The 18723-nt window shown below is 36.6% G+C and overlaps 1 protein-coding gene across 1 annotated transcript in view; it reads right to left on the reverse strand.

Moving 5' to 3' along the window:
* KHDRBS3 (KH RNA binding domain containing, signal transduction associated 3) overlaps positions 1 to 18723 on the reverse strand; it is a 290189-nt gene that overhangs the window by 44338 nt on the left and 227128 nt on the right. Inside the window, exon 6 of the mRNA XM_069080929.1 lies at positions 17313 to 17502. Within this exon, the coding sequence (XP_068937030.1) occupies positions 17313 to 17502 (190 nt within the window). The remainder of the gene's footprint in view (positions 1 to 17312; positions 17503 to 18723) is intronic.

Here is an 18723-nt window from a genome sequence, read left to right on the forward strand (position 1 = left end):
CTCCTCTATGTTTATTTTCAAGCCTGTTACTATATATTAGATTATGATTGGCATGAGAAAAAAGATCTTAAAATAACAGCAGCTCTCATTTATATATTTTTAAAGTTTCCAAAGCACTTTCTGTACAAGAGGGTCAGGGGTGGTAAAGTTGTATGTTTAGGGTTAAACAGCCATTATCAGAACTGAATTGAACTAACATTCCTTGGTCTGGAGGTCTCTTGATTCCAAGTTCAGGGATCTTTCCATTTCAACCCCTGCCTTTCACACTTATATTGTGCCGCTGAAGGGAGGATGGATTGGAGTGGAGAGATAGCTGAGGCACAAAGACCAATTTAAAATCTACTACAGCAGTCAAAGAAAAAGGTAATAAGATTTTGTACCAGTGTTGGCTGTGTGAATAGAGAAAAAGGGATGTAAATGAACTCTTATCTATTATAGTAGCTGTGTGACCAGGACCATGTATGTTTAATCTCTTTCTGCCTCAATCAACTCTATAAGATTGAGTTATAGACAGACTGAAATTTGTTTTGGGTAGAGTAAGTTGCTTTATAGGCAAAATTTTAGGTCTTTTAAATATTAATATCAGGTAGCATATTGTATTATTCAATATACTTAGAATGCACAGATTATTTTGGTCACTGCATACTTGATTTCTGGATATTTAAGTTTTTTAGAAATGGAAATAAAACAAAAATTTCAGTTTAGGTGTTTCAAAAATTTTATGATGATTTCTCACTAAGATTTTGCCTTGGAATGAATTTTTTTCTATATTATCATACTTGGAAACCATAATTTTCCATGTGATATTGCCTTGGTAGCACATAAATGGTACTACAACTTTCACCACATTATTCCCAAATTAATACCACTGTCATGAAATTTTTCATCATATAAAACATTTCTTAGCTGCCTATGTAAAGCATAGTGCTTTGAAAAATGTAGCACATGTAAGTTCTAGTGCTACTTCTCAAATCTCCCACTCTTAGTGGCAGTATGGGAATTAAGGCAGCTACATCTCTTTTCAGAGTTTTAGGGTTAATCCTGAGGGACTGGGGGTGGTAAGAGAGTTATTTTCCCAATACCAGAAAATTTTATATTTCATGATGGATGTAATGTAGAAGATGTGTAGTTTAATAAGTATGGTGATGGTGGTACCACACAATGAGACATGTGCTTCAGGACAAAGACCTTTAGCAGTATAATGGAACTGAATGGGATGAGAAGAGCCCTAAGGCAGGGAAACCAATCAGAAATAGCTCAGATAAGAGGTGATAAGGGCCTACACAAGGGTGGCAAGTGTGTAAATAAAGAGAAGGTAATGTTTATAAGAGATATTATGCAGGCAGAAATGGCAAAACTTGAAAAAGGTGGAATATGAGAGATGGAAGCTAAGGACACCAATGTGACAGGAGTTACCCGAAAGGATGATGGTACCTTTGAAAATAATAAGAAAGTTGGGAAAGGAAGAGGGTTTGAAGAGGCCAAAAACATCAATGAGTTCTATTTGGGGACATAATAAGTTTAAGACATCCATGGGTCATGCAATTTCAATGGCCAAAAGACACCTGGTGATGTGACACTAGTGCTCAGGAGAGAGATTAGGTCTGGATAAACAGATCTGGGAATCGTCTGCATGGACATGATAATTACACCTAGATCACCAAGGCAGACAATGCAGAGAGAAAAGAAAAAAGGGCCCAAGACAAAGACTTAAGGCATATCCATGGCTAATGTGCCTGATATTGATAAAGATCCATTCAGCAAAATAAGCTGAGAAGAAGACATTAGACAAGGAAGATGAGAACCAGGCGACAGCAGTTGCATGTAAACCTAGAAAGGCAAGAGAATCCAGAAAAAGAAAGTGATAAAGAGAGTCAAATTTGAAGATAGGTCAAGAAGAATAAGGGTGGAGAAAATACCATTAGAGATCCATGTCAATTTTGGAGAGTACAGTTTCAGATGAATTATGAAGTCAGAAAATAGATAACAAAGAGTTTAGAATTGAGTGAGAGGAGAGAAAAAACTGGAGGCACTTATTAAAGACGTTCTTTTCAAAGCATATAGGTAAGAAGAGGAGGAAAGATAAAGGACAACAGCTAGTGAAGATGATCAGATTAAGTGAAGTTGGTTTTTTTTTAAATTTGAGGCTAAGAAGACATGAGTACATTTGTAGGCAGAAGGGAAGGAGGTTGAGGCACAGGGAGAGGCTGAGAATGATAGGAGACAGTGGGTTGGTAAGAGGGGACAATCTATAGAAGAAAAAGGGAAAGGAAAGGATCAAGGGAGAAGAGCCTTTTTGTGTGAGACAGGAGTGATGGAGGAGATAGTGGGGAAGATGTATCAGTGACATATAATGAGAAAGGATGAAGAAAAGGCAGCTTTCAATGACCGGCATCATTTTTTTAGTGAAATCTGAAACAAGGTCCTCAGCTGAGAGAACATGGGGATGAAGTGAAAGGTTTGAGAAAGTATGAAAAGCCCTGGAATGGACACTGGGATGAGTAGGCTAGAGAAATGATTTGGGAGGTACCAGAGCAAAATCTTGCTATAGTGGAGACCAAGTTGAGATTATGTAAGATCAATTCATAGTGGACCACTCAGTGTGGTTCTCATATTCGTTTTTTTTTTCTCTAGATTCATTCAGCAGCATATAGATGGTAGGACATTCAAGTTGTGATAAGCAAAAGGACATGACGGTGAGGGACACAAGGGCAAGGAACAGTGGAGAGTTTAAGTAATTGGCAAAGGGACTGGGATAAGGAAGGGAAAACTACATCTAGTGCAGGTGTACTGGCCTACAAAAGAAGTTAGGGGATAGGGGGCAGAGTCAAGATGGTAGGGTAGAAACAGGACTTCCACTGGGCTTTGGCTCCTACCACCTCCAATTCATGTAAAAGGTAATTCAGAACAAACTTTGGGGCTACAGAACCCACAAAATGATACAGAGAAGCTAACCTCCTGCTGAGGACAGGCCAGCAGGGAGCTGGGAGCCAACCCAAGCTGCATTGGAGCTGGAGGTTTTAGCCCCAGGGTGGGTCTGACCAGCTGGCTAGAGGGACTTCGGATCACCAGCAGCTGTGGCAGTTTCCAGAATTATCAACCCATAGATGCTAAGGTCAAAGTGAGAGGTCAGTGCAGTGTGGACTTTGAGATCTGGTAATTTGGGAGTGCATTGGCCTTTATCCTCTAGAGGGAGAAGACACTAAGGTGTGGCGGTGGCAGCTACCCCCATGTGGCAGCTTCAGCTCCTGGCCGGCAGACTGTAGGGGACCAAGCAGCCAGTTTGAGGGGTAATCACTCTTTCTTTAACTTGCTTGGGTCTGGGTTGCGGTCTAGGGTGGAGATCCTGGGGTGTGTGACCAGCTTGCCAGAGGGTGTGGAGGCTTCAGAGAGGGCACTCAACTAATACCTTCGGCAGCTGAAAAAACCCAGCATTTGGTACATAGCTCCCCTCTCTGGTAGCAGACTCCTACTGTGGCAAAAAGCCCAAAAGTCAAGTAATTGAGTGGCAACACGAGTAAACGAGGAAAGCAAAGCAAACAGGAATCCAACATTAGACTCCTATTTTTGGGAATAAAAAGAATCAAAGCATGGAACAGGAGGAAGAAAGTGAAGTCAGAACTCCTGTACCAAAAGCTTCCAAGAAAAATATGAGCTGGTTACAGGCCATAGAGGAGCTTAAAAAGGATTTTGAAAACCAAATAAAAGAGGTGGAGGAATAATTGGTAAGAGAAATGAGAATGATGCAAGAAAATTATGAAATGAGAGTAAACAACCTGACTGAATAAAATAACACCTTAAAAAATAGACTACCTCAAATGGCAAAAGAGGCTCAAAAAGCGAATGAGGAGAAGAATGCCTTAAAAAGCCGAATCTGCCAGCTGGAAAAAGAATCTAAAAAGCTCACTGAAGAGAATCATTCCTTCAGAATTAGATTGCAGCAAATGGAAACTAGTGACTTTATGAGAAATCAAGCTACTATTAAACAGATGCAAACAAATGAAAAAATAGAAGGCAATGAGAAATATCTCATTGGGAAAACCACTAACCTGGAAAATAGATCCAGGAAAGATAATTTAAAAATTATTGGACTATCGGAAAGTCATGATCAAAAAAGAACTTAGAAATCAGCCTTCAAGAAATACTCAAGGGTATATGGGTATTTGAATACATATGTGAATGTGTATATATGTGTACAGGTATGCATAGAGAGAGGGCACAGGACCAGTTTAATGGGAAGAGATGATACTTAAATGGTGAAATTAAGAGGTGACAGAGGAACATAATGAGAAGAGATAGGGAGAGACAGATTGGGGTAAACTATCTCATATAGAAGAGGTAAGGGAAAATGGTTACAAAGGAGGGGAAGAACAGGAAGTCAAAAGGAAATGGGTCAACCTTATTCTCATTGAATTTGGCTTAGGGAGGGAATTACATACACACTAAATACAGTATCTCACCCTACAGGAGAGTAGGGGGTAAGGGGATGAGAGCGTGGATGATAGAAGGGAGGGCAGGATCAAAGTAGAGAATAGAACAAGTGGGAGGTGGGATAGAAGGAGGGAAATATAGTAAGTCTTTTACAATATATCTACTATGGAAATGTTTTGCATAGCTACACATGTACAACCTATATTGAATTGCTTATCTTCCCAGTAAGGGTAGGTGACAAGGGAAAAATGGAATGCTTCTGGAATTCAAAGTTTTAAAATCAAATGTTTAAAAAATACATACATACACACACACACATATATATATACATATATACTATTATCAATATTATTTTACATGTAAATGGGAAATAAGATATACAGGCACTAGGGCATAGAGATCCACCGTGTCCTACTGGAAAGTTGGAGAGGGTATGGGAGAGAGCAGATGGGAGGAGGGGATATCCAGTGGGATTGCTATTTTGGGGTTGTGGGTAGGGGAAAAATGGGGAGAAAATTTGTAGCTCTTAATCTTACAGAAATGAATGATGTAAACTAGAAGTTTATAAAGCATTTGATAAAATTAAATAAAAATACAATCAAACTCCCCCCCCCCAAAAAAAAAGAAGTGAGGGGATGAGGAACTGAAAGTTATGATGAACACAAGGAACTGGAATTAAGGTTTTTAAGGCAAAAGGGAAGATGGAAAAATAAAAGATTATGATCAGATAAAAAAAGAATAATCAATGAACATGGAAAGGACATTTGTGTGTGAAGGCAAGATCAAGGACATGATCAAAAATAGAATGTAACTGAGGTACACATTTGCTTCACTCTCTTTTTTCCCAATCACAAATATACGTAAGCATAATTTAGACAATTTTCCCCCATGCTGACTAACTGTAAAAGCTTTGCCTGATTTATGTTATACTTATAATAATTTTGGATTATATTCTTTGTTGTATATCTCATCGATCAATAAATAAACATTTAGTATCCAGCACTGTGCTAAATCCTGAGAATATAAACATGAGAAAAAGAAAAACAGTAAGACCACCCCACTCTTCCCAGCTTTTGCTGATTCAGTTACTTTTGAATATGATATAATCATCTAGAGCCATGGTATAACCATAGCTTTCATTCCATCAATTCTTGGTGATACCTATGAGTGATACTTATTAGGACCCATTTGATTTTTCATTTGTTGCTTAAATTTGGGGCATTGATATCATTGATATTTGAAGACATGAATTTTTACTACTGACTCTTTTCTTGATTTTGTCTCCTGTGAACTTCAGGATGCCTTCCCCATTTAATTAAACTTTCTCTACAAAGATTATAAGAAACATATGAAAAATAATTTTAAGTATGAAATAATAATAATATCTAATATTTACATAGCACTTTAACATTTACAAAGCATTTTACACAAATCATCTAATTTGATCACCACATTGTTGAATAGAATATATCTTAACATGTAGTTGGAAAGAATAATTCTCAACATAACCATAAACTATCTTTGTATATTTTGACCTAGCAGTAAGATTCTCATTTTACTAATACTCTCTCAAGATGCAGTGAAGATTTGCAATGATCTCCTCCTTTTCTTTCAAACAGTACTCATAAAACCCAAGGCACTATTCATTACATAGAAGTAGTATCACATTATGGAATATAAGATGGTAGCTGGTGAAACTGGAGTATTGCTGCAGGGATAGACCTGTACTGGACTGGATAATAGTAACTGCTCTGTAGTTGATGTGGCCTCAGTCATCCAGAAATCTAAAAGCTGCCTCCTCAGGCTCAGATATTTATCATTATTCCTTGCCCTCACCCAGTATATAAGGGGCAGTATCTGTGGAAGAGAATCTTCACCCCACCCCCTACCTGGTTTCAAGTTCTACATTTGCCACATACTATTATATGAACCTGGGCAAGTGACTTAACCTTTCAGTTTCCCAGGCAACTCTCTAAGAATATAAATTGCAAAGAAAGCATTGGTAGAGTACGTTTCTTCAAAGGGAGCTTTGAAATGAACAATAGCAATGAAACAACAGGTCTAATCAAATAAAAACATTCTAGGAGGTGCTGTGATAGAATTTCTTTGGAAATATAAAAGTGTTGTATATGAACTATATTTCAATATTTTAATTTCTAATGCAAAACATAAGGGGTATTAAAATACTAGTTAACAAAAACACCATGAAATACATATGATATGAAAATAAAGTTAATAAAACATTTATCTTTGTTGGTGGAGACAGACTATTTTGTAAAACTGAAAATGTAGGAAGTCATTAGCTAATATTTGGGATTTCTATAATGGTAGACACATTTTATGAAGGAGATTAAAGTATTCTGGAAATGAATTACTTCTGAGGCTCCTGTTAAACAATTTGCATAAATTGTATTCAACCCTTATACCTGCTTTAGGTAAAGAACTGTGGAACTATCATCCTTTTATTTAAAATGAAAAAGGGTCCCTAGCCCTTTCAATATACATTTAAAATACATTTTCACAAACATTCTTTCTAAAGTCTGCATTCTGTCTTAATTAAGTTTCCCACTATGGAAAACTAGCTAATAGAAGTAGTTTAGGGGTTAGTTAACCATCAAATATGGATGCCAATAGTTACTGCACTATGAAAATAAGCCATCAGTACAACCCTTATATGAACCCCTAACTACAGTGAAACTTTAAAAATTACAGTGTTGTAGTTTCCATAGAATAATGGAAGCAGCAATGGGAGTATGGCTTCAGAAAGATTTTAAGCACAAACTACACTTAACAATTATCTTAGAGACTTTTAACATATCCTCTTCAGTGGTGGTAGGCCAAAAAGCCTCTAGTTTTTATGGGGGGTAGGTGGTTGGAAAGAGGAGGGATTAGTCCTTCTTGTGACAGGCTGCATTTGCTCAAATGCCCCCCTTTGTCTTGGCTGGTAACTGCTCTGATGCCTTATACAGTCTTCTTTACTGGAAACTATGAACACCCTTGCTAACTGATGCTCCTTTACCTGTGACTTCAGTGGTAAGAAAGGAACTGGATGGATCTAAATCAGATGGAAACCCGCTTTATATAAATAAAACTCTGGGCTCTCTTACCATACTATGAAGTTGTCCTGTGGTATGGGTCAAGTCAGAGGTGTTTGTATGGGTTAAACTCGTTGTGCAGTGACTAAATGAGGAGTAGACAGAGTCTGACATATTTATATCTGGCCACTGAACCCTGATGACTCCTAGGAGAAAGTGAATCTGGTGACTCTGTACAGCTTTCCCTCACTTAAGTCCAATTCACTTGCAAGTCATTGTATCATCTTCCTTATGTCATTGTTCTCTTCAAGAACAAAGGACAAACAACAACAACAATTAAGTTGTTGATGTATCTTTTTTTTCCTCTAGAAACCTAGTTGTATCTTATCCCTCTGGTGAATGGAATTTACTACCACCTTGCTCCTTTCTTCCATTCCTAACTCTCCCAATTCATTCTTTCCCCTGAAATTAAATAGTTTCCTTTATATGAAGTTAAATGAAACAAGACCTAATGTAGTTTTTGTTGTCACTAGTCTTGTTTGGGTCATCTGTAGAAGCTTCTGCATTTCAAAAAGTTGTTGCTGGGATATAAACTTTTATACTAAAAACCCTCTTTAATGTCATTAATTATGTGAATTTCTAAACAACTAATTTTCACATTCTACAGTAAAGTAGTATAATTATTAAAATGACTCACTTAAGTTTAAACAAGTTTCTATCTTTGTGAAGCCTAATACAGATTCTCCAAAGAGAATTTTTATGAAGATTTGGACAAGAATCAGAACATATGAGAAAGCTGAGGTTGTGGTTATAATCTGGATGAATAAATAAGTCAGAGGTATAGAGTGGGAAGGGACAGGAGTGATCATCTAGTCCAAAACACTCATTTTATAGGTGAGCAAACTAATGCCCAGAGGAAAAAAACTTGCCAAAGGTCACACAGACAGCAACTGAAGTTCGTAATTCTTGTTGAATCATTCCAGTCATGTTCAACTCTTTGTGACCCCTTTTTGGGGTTTTCTTGGCAAAGATGCTGCAGTAGTTTGCCATTTCCTTCTCCAGTGCATTTACAGATGAGCAACTGAGGCAAACAGCATTAAGTGACTTACCCACGGTCACATAGCTATTGTACTTCTGAGGCCAGATTTGAATTCAGGAAGATGAGTCTTCCTCACTTCAGGCCCAGCACTCTATTCACTATGCCACCTAGTAATAGCTAGCTTCAAACCTAAGTCCTCTAACTCTAAATTCATTGTCTTTTCTAATTTAACCATATTGCTGACAAACTTAGGGATTCACAGGATTTGGTCCTGGAAAAAAAAGGTGTGAAATCATAATAATGAATTCTTATCCTAGAAGCTGGAGTCTTTGAGTTTAGCAAGCAGTAGATTACTACAGTCTTTTACTACTGTGTCTTGTGTACCTAACCTATTCCACTGATCTATCATTCCGTTTCTTAGACAGTACTAAGTAGTTTGGATGACTGCTGCTTTATAATACACTTTTAGATCTGGCACAGCCATGCCACCTTCCCTAGCATTTCTTTTAATTAATTTCCTTGATATTCTGTACTTTTGTTCTTCCAGATGAATTTTGATATTATATTTTTCTAGCTTTATAAAATAATTTTTTGGTAATTTGATTGGTATGGCACTGAATAAGTAAATTAATTTAGGTAGAACTGTTATTTTTATTATATTAGCTGGGCCTACCCTTGAGCAAATGATGTTTTTCCAATTATTTTGATCTGACTTTATTTGTGTGAAAAGCACTTTCTAATTGTCCTCATATAGTTCCTGAGTTTGTCCTGGAAGGTTTGTCTCATATTTCAATGAAAAAACTGAAACCACTTACAGAGAATTCCCTTTTTGGAGGTGAAATTAAGATAGAGGAGCAGCAGGAAGAAGTACAGGGAGTTCCCTGTCCCTCTCCAGACATTTAAACAATGTACCAGACTGAGTCTAGATCAGGAAAACTGAGAAAAAAATACCATGTTGATTTTCAGTCAAGATCAGCATAGACAGTGAGGTTTATAGACACTAGGAACAGGATCTGTCTAGGAACCTATTACACAGAGGCCAGTACCCTGAGACAGTATCCAAAGGACGTCCAGACCTAATACTGGGGAAGACCTGGTAGAGGGTCCAGGAACAGGTGCCAACTAGCAGCTTTGCTGCCTAAGACCTAGTTCCAGATCAAAGATATAGGTCAGAATAGCGGAGACATGTGCCCAGGGGTGTTATTCCGGGGTGAGGAACCATATTGGGCCTTAGCCTATTGTTCTAAGCAAGTTCAGAAGCAAGTAACTCTGATGTTGCTCAGACCCTAACAACAGCTGAGTAGGATCTCAGCTCTACCTTCTAGACCAATTTGAAGCCTAAAAGAGGAATAACCATGGCAGACACTGTGGACCAGCAAATCTATACAGCTGGCTGATAGCAGGGCTGAGTCTACCAGTGCTCTACTGTTGCCTAAACCTAAATTCAGCGAAAGAACTTACAGAACTCAGACAAGAAGGGCAGTGATTAGAATTTACCCTAGGATCAGACCACTCTGAGACCACTGAAAACTTGTAGGTCCCCAGCCTAAGTTGTTCCTAAGATTATGGAATAATTTAACCAATGCCCGGAGAAAGCAGCAACAAGACCAGTCCAGACTTTCCCTCCAGAAATGTGTCAAGAACCTGGTCCTAATATTAAATCTGAAGTCACGAAATAGGCTAGAAGAATAAGAAAACAAACAAAAAGAACACACTGCTAAAACCTATTATAGTAACAAGGATATTCAAGACATTAATCCAGAAGAAGAGAATGGCCCTGAAACATCTACAAACAAAGCCTTGATAAAAACACAGCTTGGACACAAATTCACCTAGAATCCTAAGAAGAGATGAAACAAAAGCTAAAAAAGGAACTTAATAATGTTTTTATGAATGAAAAAAGAGTGCTAGAGGAAAAATATGGAAACTATGGAGTGAAGAATTAGAAAAGGAATATCTTGGTAGAAGAGGTACAAAACCTTGTTGAAGTAACAAACTGTGAAAATTAGAATGGAAAAAAGTCAGTAACTGTAAGACAACAAAAATGTTAAAACAAAGTCAAAAGACAAGAAGATTGAAGAAAATATAAGATATCTCAGAAAACAGATGACCTAGAAAACAGAGGAAAAAATGTAAGAATCAGTTGGATTAAGTAAAAACCATGATCACAAAAAGAAGACCTACACATCCTCTTTCAAGAAATCTTGAAAGAAAATTTCCCAGATCTCTTTGAACCATAATGAAAAGCAAAAATAGAAAAAAAAATATCTCACCTCCTGAAAAAACAATCAAAAACTTCAAAATGAAAATTCCTAGGAACTTGATAGTAGACACTTGGGTTGAACAATAAATTACCTGGCATGCAAGGAGTCAGTGACTCTGTGAGATCCAAGCCTTCAGGAAAACATAATCAGAGTAGAAAGAATGAGAAAGTGAGTAATAGAGGAAAATAAGAGGGGGAAAAAGACAAAATACTAAAGATTTTTGAGAAGAAAATTCAGAAACCTTCAACATAAGCAGAGAAATCAGCAATGAAAAAAGTAAGAAGGGAAGGAACCATGATCTCCTGATCTAGTAAAGGAGTTAAGACTTGTATGAATAAATACCGAAAACAACGAACCTTTGGGATTTGAGAACATGGACCCACAGCACGTTGTTGCTGAGAGATTCAAAAGGAAAATAAGAATTGTGAGGGCAGAATTTAGGGACTATACAGCAAAAATAATGGGTAGAACAAAAACTGGTATGGCAAGAGTTTTTAACATTAAAAGAAAATACATTCACCATGCAAGCTACACTATACTATACAAGCAAAACATATTGATCTCAAAAACAGCATGCAGAGACAACCTAAAGATCACTAGTCTCCAAAAAGAACATGTTACAGGACAAAAAAAACATAACATCATAATGAAGGAACTAGTAGAAGAAAACTGCCCAGAACTTTTGAACATAAAAAAAAATGAAGTTCCAATTGAAAGAACTCACAGATGGACTCCAGAAAAAAAAAAAAAAGACAAAACCCTAAGGCTGCAAACTTCACAACATGCAATGGTTAAATTTAACACTTTAATTAAAAAACAACTTCTGTAAGAAATCAGGGGAAATGCCTTCAAATACAAAGGAAAGAAAATCTGAATAATACAGAATTATTTTGCACCCACGAAAAATGTAGGAAGGACTGGAATAATGTGATCCAAAGAGCAATGGAACTCAGGATTAAAGCCTAGGGTAGCCTACCCCATAAATCTGAGCTTAACTCTAGATGAACAACTATGAAATTTAATAATAAAGGGGTATTGGAATCATTTTTAGAAAGATATGGACAAATTATTTACTTCATGAGAATCACAAACAAAAAAATGAAGTAATTACATGCAGCAGTTAAGGACAGAAAGCAACAAAGCAAAAGCAGAAATTTCTTTCTAAATGTACAAAAGAAGACAGGGATGAAGTCACATATCTGGTGGAGGCAATAGTAAAGAGACAGACAGAGGAGATTCTCATGGACAGAACCTGGCAACACCTTGCCTCACAGGTGAATCAATGGTGGTTTTTTTTTTTTTGGTTTTGGTTTTTGATACTATACATACTACATGGGAGGTTACAAGAAATAGGGGAGGGAGAAGATAAATGAGGAAGGTGAATTTGTAAGGTCCTGGGATCACAATGGCTACCAATGAAGGGAAGGTGAGCCCTGCAGTCTCAGAAAGAAAAGATCCTAGCAGGGAATTGGTGAGGAAGATGGGGCAAATCCTTAAAAGGGGGAAAGGAATGAGGCCTTACACTGGGAATGGGATTTATCAGTTCTACTGATGAATGATCCTGAAGGTGCAGTAAAACGGTTTGTGTAGGGAGATGGAGGACCTTATGCCAGGTGCGGCCTGGGAAATTTGGTGCTTGAAAAGTCTAGTCATCTTTCAGATTAGTTGGGGGAACGTTAAAACACTTACTGTCAATTAGCATCTTGGGGAGTGGGAGAATATGGACGCTAGGAGGAGATTTTGAAGAAAATGTGGGGAATAAAAGTAACCAGGAAGAATATTGATTAGTAGTAAGCTGTATAATCAGGGATGAAATGAAAGAGAGGCACTACCATGTGGCCAGGTCCTCTCTAATATCTGCAATAATTGGCACTGTTTTGGGAGTGAGGCACAATGGAAAAGAGAAATTCATGTAAGACCTGCAAGATGGTGTCAGAAAGTGTCTAGATGGGAAAGCCTAGGATGGATATCTTGGAAGCTTTGATTATGTGGGAATAAGAAGAAAAGAGAGAGGGGCGGCCAGGTAGCACAGCGAGTAAGAGCACCGGTTCCAGTGTTGAGAAGACCTGGAGATCGAATCCTGGGCTCAGACACTTAGCACCCACCCAGAAACACCTGGCCATGTAACCTTGAGCAAGTTACTTAACCCCAATTGCTTAAAAAAAAAAGAAGAAAAGAGAGAGATCATATAATTATAGGTATCATGAATCAAAGAAAAGGGGTCTAGAGTAGACAAAAAGAAAGTATGGATAATGAAGAGAGAGAAATCCTTCTTGCAAAGGGTTACAAAAATGAAATTAAAAACTAATTAACCGGACTAGTTGAAGGGTAGGAGAGTAAGGGAGAATATACTTCACTGAGAGGAAAAAAAGGTGGGAAGAATTATATAACCAGATAAAAGTAGCAGAGTGTAATAGTAATGGCATTGAAGAGAGAAAAAGGATAATAAGCAAAACCCTGCAAGGAAAGTGGCAACAAATGAAAAGAATGGGTTGGGGTGAGGGGAAAGAAAACAGGAGGGAACAGACGTAGTTAAAAAATGTATCAAATAAATTAAAAAGGCAGGAGATGCCATCATACAACATGATAATACAAAAACATTCAAAGAACAAAATGGTATCAACAAGGAAATTATATTTTGCTGAAAAGAACCATCTTTTGGAATTGTCTTAGATCCTTGCATTGCTAAGCAGAGATAAAAGTTACCCTAACTATCAAAGTTAGTCATCACACAATGTTGTTGTTTCACTGTATAAAATGTTCTTCTGGTTCTGCTTACTTCACTCAGCATCAATTCATGTAAATCTTTCCAGGTTTTTCTAAACTCTGCCTGCTCATCATTCCTAATGGAACAACAGTATTCCATTACATTTATATACCCTAACATACTCAGCCATTCCTTAATTGATGAGCATACCCTCAATGTCCAATTATTGGCAACCACAAAAAGAGCTGCTATAAATATTTTTGTACATGTCAGTCCTTTTCCTGTTTGAGATCTCTGGGATACAGACCTACAAGTAGTATTCCTCTTTTGTCATGTTAGCCAATCTGATAGGTGTGATTTGATACCTCAGAATTATTTTGATTTGCATTTCTCTAATCAATAGTTATTTAGAGCACTTTTTCATATGACTATAGATAGCTTCAATTTCTTCCTCTGAAAAGTGCATCATTTTCAATTGGGGAATGACATAAATTTGACTCTGTTTTCTACATATTTTAGAAATGAGGCCTGTTATCAGAGACACTGGTTGTTAAAACGCTTTCCCATTTTTCTGCTTCCCTTCTAATCTTGGTTGCATTGGCTTTGTTTGTGCAAAACCTTTTTAATTTAATGTAATCAGAATTATACATTTTGCATTTCATAATGTTTTCTATTTCTTGTTTGGACATAAATTCTTCTGTTCTCCATATATCTGACAGGTAAACTATTCCTTGCTCTCCCAGTCTGCTTATAGTATCTATCAGCCTTTATATCTCAATTGTGTACCTATTTAGATTTTCTCTTGGTATAGAGTATAAAATGTTGATCTATGCCTAGTTTCTGTCATACTATTTTCCAGTTTTCCCAGCAGTTTTTCTCAAATAGTGAGTTCTTATCCCAGTAGGTGGAATCTGAGTTTATTAAACAATATATTATTATAGTCATTGACTACTGTGTCTTGTATACCTAACCTATTCCACTGATCCACCACTCTATTTCTTAGACAGTACCAAGTAGTTTGGAAGACTGCTCCTTTATAATACAGTTTTAGATCTGGTAAGGCTAGGCTACCTTCCCTTACATTTCTTTTCATTAAATCCCTTGATATTCTGTACTTTTTCTTCTTCCAAGTGAATTTTGTTATTATTTTTCTAACTCTATATAAAATAATTTTTGATAGTTTAATTGGTATGGCACTAAATAAATTAATTTAGATACAATTGTTATTTTTATTATATTAGCTTGGCCTATCCATGAGCAACTGATGTTTTCTAATTATTTAGATCTGACATTATTTGTGTCAAAAGTATCTTCTAATTGCGTTTATATAGTTACTGGGTTTGTCTTGATAGGTGGAATTCCAAATATGTTTTAAGTCTTGGATATTTTTAGCATGATAATTCCAAAGTTATTCTGATTGGATTGTTAATGCTTCCTTCCGAACTTCTTTCCTGTTCTCTTCAGATTTTAAAATGTTGCATTAAAATTTTTATTTTTTTAGGTAAATATCAACCCACTTCATACTTTCTAAGCCCCCCCCAAAACAAATAAAAAAAAATTTAAATCCACATACTGCTGTCTGAAAACATATGTCTTGTTCTGCACACACACACAGAGACACACAGACAGACACAGACACACACTATTAATTGTCTGGAGTTGTCATTGATCATCATATTGAAAATTCTTAAAACTTTCAATATTGTTTTTCCGTATGGTATTATAATCATTGTCCTGATGCTACTAATTTCATTCTGCTTCTATTCAAACAAACCTTTCTCAGTTTTTTGTTTTTATTTTTTTTTTTTTATTGAGCAATCAGGGTTAAGTAACTTGCTCAAGGTTACACGGCCAGTTATTTCTGGGTGTGGTGCTGAGTGTCTGAGCCCGGGATTCGATCTCCAGGTCGTCCCAACACTGGAGCCGGTGCTCTTACTCACTGAACCACCTGGCCGCCCCTAAGCAATTGGGGTTAAGTAACTTGCTCAAGGTTACACGGCCAGGTGTTTCTGGGTGGTTGCTAAGTGTCTGAGCCCGGGATTCGATCTCCAGGTCTATCTCAACACTGGAGCCGGTGCTCTTACTCGCTGTGCTACCTGGCCGCCCCAACCTTTCTCAGTTTTTTGTGAATTCAGTTCTTTTTGTCATTTCTTATGTACAAATATGCTATAACATTCACGTATTTTAACATTTCAAGTCATTGTTGCAATTTATGATATTCATTTCTAGTTCTTTGTGAAAACAAAAAATAATGCTATGAATATTTTTAAAATTATAAATATACATATTTTTTAATCTGCAAAAAATCACCTTCTCTGCCTCTCACCCTACCTCAACTGAGAAGATTTTAAAGATGAAATCCTTGTTACAAATAGGTATATCTGAGAAAAACAAATTTTTACAATGACCATGTACATGTCTCATTCTGTACTTTGTGACCTTTACATTCTATCAAGAGGTAGAAAGCATGTTTCATCATTAGTCCTCTGTAATTGTGGTTGGTCATTACTCTGATCAGAATTCTTTTTTTTTCTTTTTGTAGGGGGGAAGGTAGGGCAATTGGAGTTAAGTGACTTACCCAAGGTCACACAGCTAGTTTTTGTGTTGATGTGTGATGCCGGATTTGAATTCAGGTCCTCCTGACTCCAGGGCCAATGCTCTATTCACTGCACCCTAGCTGCCCCACTGATCAGAATTCTTAATTGTTTCAAAGTTGAATTTGAATAGTTCCAATTAGATTAAAGTTCTCTTTTCAGCTGCTCCCCTTCCCGGACTTCTTTTTATGGATGACTACTTGAGCACTTGTGAGATAATTTTCCCTAATTTTACTTTACCTTCATCTACTAGTGTATTCCCTTTCCCCACTCTCTCCATTTTTCTTTTAAAGGCATCAAGATATAACAGAACTGGGAGGCTAAGTGGCGCAGTGAATAGAGCACTGGCCCTGGAGTCAGGAGGACCTGAGTTCAAATCCGGCCTCAGACACTTAACACATATCTAGTGGTGTGACTTTGGGCAGGGATGAAGGTAGTATGGCATAGCAAAAAGATAAATGAATTTGGATTCAGAAGACCTGTGTTCAAATTATGGCACCAGTATTCACTAGCTACATAGATTTTTAGCAAGTCACTTTACTTTCCTGAGATTTAGTTTCTTCATCTACAAAGTGGGAATAATGCTAATTGCTTAGCCTACCTTGCAGGGATGTTGTGAGAATCAGATTACGTACATTCTTTTATTTGTTAAAGTGATATACAAATTAAAATAAGCTATTATGAAGACTTAGAAAGTGTATTATTCACCCCTATTGCTATATTTTATTTTAGTTTATAACAACTCTTATTCTATGTCTCTAACAGTGTGATAATATGAATGATTCATTCATGCTATTTTCTTTTCTATTTATAATTAACTAGGTTGGTATATTAATGATATCAGTTCGTTTGCATTCTTGTAAAATTATTTTCCCATTTGTATACATTTATACTAACTTACTCCTAGGTAAAACAAGTCTTTCAAACAAACTAACAAATTACTGAATGACAAATGATATCCTTATTTATGAAAAATGAAAACAAATTTTTTTCCCACAGAAAAGAAAATTTAAGAATAATCCATTGTCAGTAACACAGCAAACTAAGAAATACTTGCTCTTCTCATTGTTTATGGAACAATAATTCTCGGTTCTTTATTTCTAATATAAAGAGCAATATACCTTTAAAAGGAATATAGAAAATATGAGGAGAAACAATAGAATCATTTTCTTATTAGCTCAGTTTTATGGAACGCAATCTCTACTGGCTTAAGAAATTTGTCACATAAAGTATTTTACTTACATATTCTCCATACGTCTCTTGTGTTGGTGGTGGAGGAGGAGGCCGGTATCCTGTTGGGGGGACTCCTCTTGCTCTAGGGGTAAGAAGTCCTCTACCACGGCTGACTGGACCTCGACTAGGAGGGACTCCTCTGGGAGCTGGTGCACCTCTTGGTACACCTGCTGGCCGGGGTGCAACACTTCCTCTTCCCCTGTAAACAAGATGATTGTTTAAATTTTTAATCCTCATAATATTGCATCCTAATATACATATATGTATATATAATTTTCCCTAACTTCTACTGAAATAAAAATAAGAACACATTTGTAATTACCTTTTGAAAAAAATGAATGGTTACCTTCTACCAAAAAGCAATGAGATTTCAATTCATTTGGGAATTATTTGCTGATTTCCTATGTGTGTATATAATTATGCTCGACACTTAGTGAGAAAACCTCAAATATGTTATCTCATCAATTTGGATGTCCCCTCTTGGGGCAGATTGCTGCCCTTCTGTAGTTGGTTTTCCTCTAGTTCTCTTGTCCCTTTCTGCTCATGAGTTCACTACAGAAGGTTCTAAAAGCATGCCAGAGCTCTTACTTACGTTTTCTGTGAGATCATGAGACATTGCCAGTGAAGCATGAGGGTTGTCTGTGTGCTATCTTTGGATCTCACTATTTTTTTTTATCATACATCTAGGAGGATAACTTCTACTCTTGCTCTTCTATGAAGTTCTTAATTTTTATTATGTTGAAGCTTGCTCACCTGGACCACATTCTTTCCCATATACACTTACGTTAAATTCTTACTTTTTTTATAATATGATTTTGTTTTTACAATTACATGTAAAGACAATTTAAAACGTTTTTTAAAAGTTGAGTTGCAAATTTTCTTCCTGCCTCCTTCCCTTCTCCTATCCCTAAAACAGTAAACAACTTGATGTAGGTTATAGACGTGCAATCATGTAAAATATATTTCCATATTAGTCATATTGTGATAGAAGAAACTTACCAAAAGGAAAAAAAATGAAAAAAGGTGAAAACAGTATGCTTTGATTTCTATTCAGTCTCTATCAGTTCTTTCTCTGGAGGTAAACCTTCATTAAGTCCTCATAAGAACCTCATAAGTTCTTTTGGACTGTCTTGGATCATTGTATTGCTGAAAAGAGCTAAGTCAATCATAGCTGATCATCACACAATGTTACTGTTATTGTGTAAAATGGTCCCCTGGTTCTTCTCACTTCACTTTGGATCAATTCATGTAAGTCTTTCCAGATTTTTCTGAAAGAATCCTGCTCATCTTTTTTAATAGCACAGCATTATTCCCTGACAATCACATACCACATCTTGTTTAGCCATTCCCCAATTGATGGGTACACCATCAATTTCTAATATTTTGCAACTAGAAAAAAAAGCCTGCTAAAACTATTTTC

The sequence above is a fragment of the Petaurus breviceps genome, unplaced genomic scaffold, assembly GCF_028583685.1.
Source record: "Petaurus breviceps papuanus isolate PSGF00001 unplaced genomic scaffold, PetGlider_PUasm1.0 98, whole genome shotgun sequence".
Classification (NCBI taxonomy): Eukaryota; Metazoa; Chordata; class Mammalia; order Diprotodontia; family Petauridae; genus Petaurus; species Petaurus breviceps.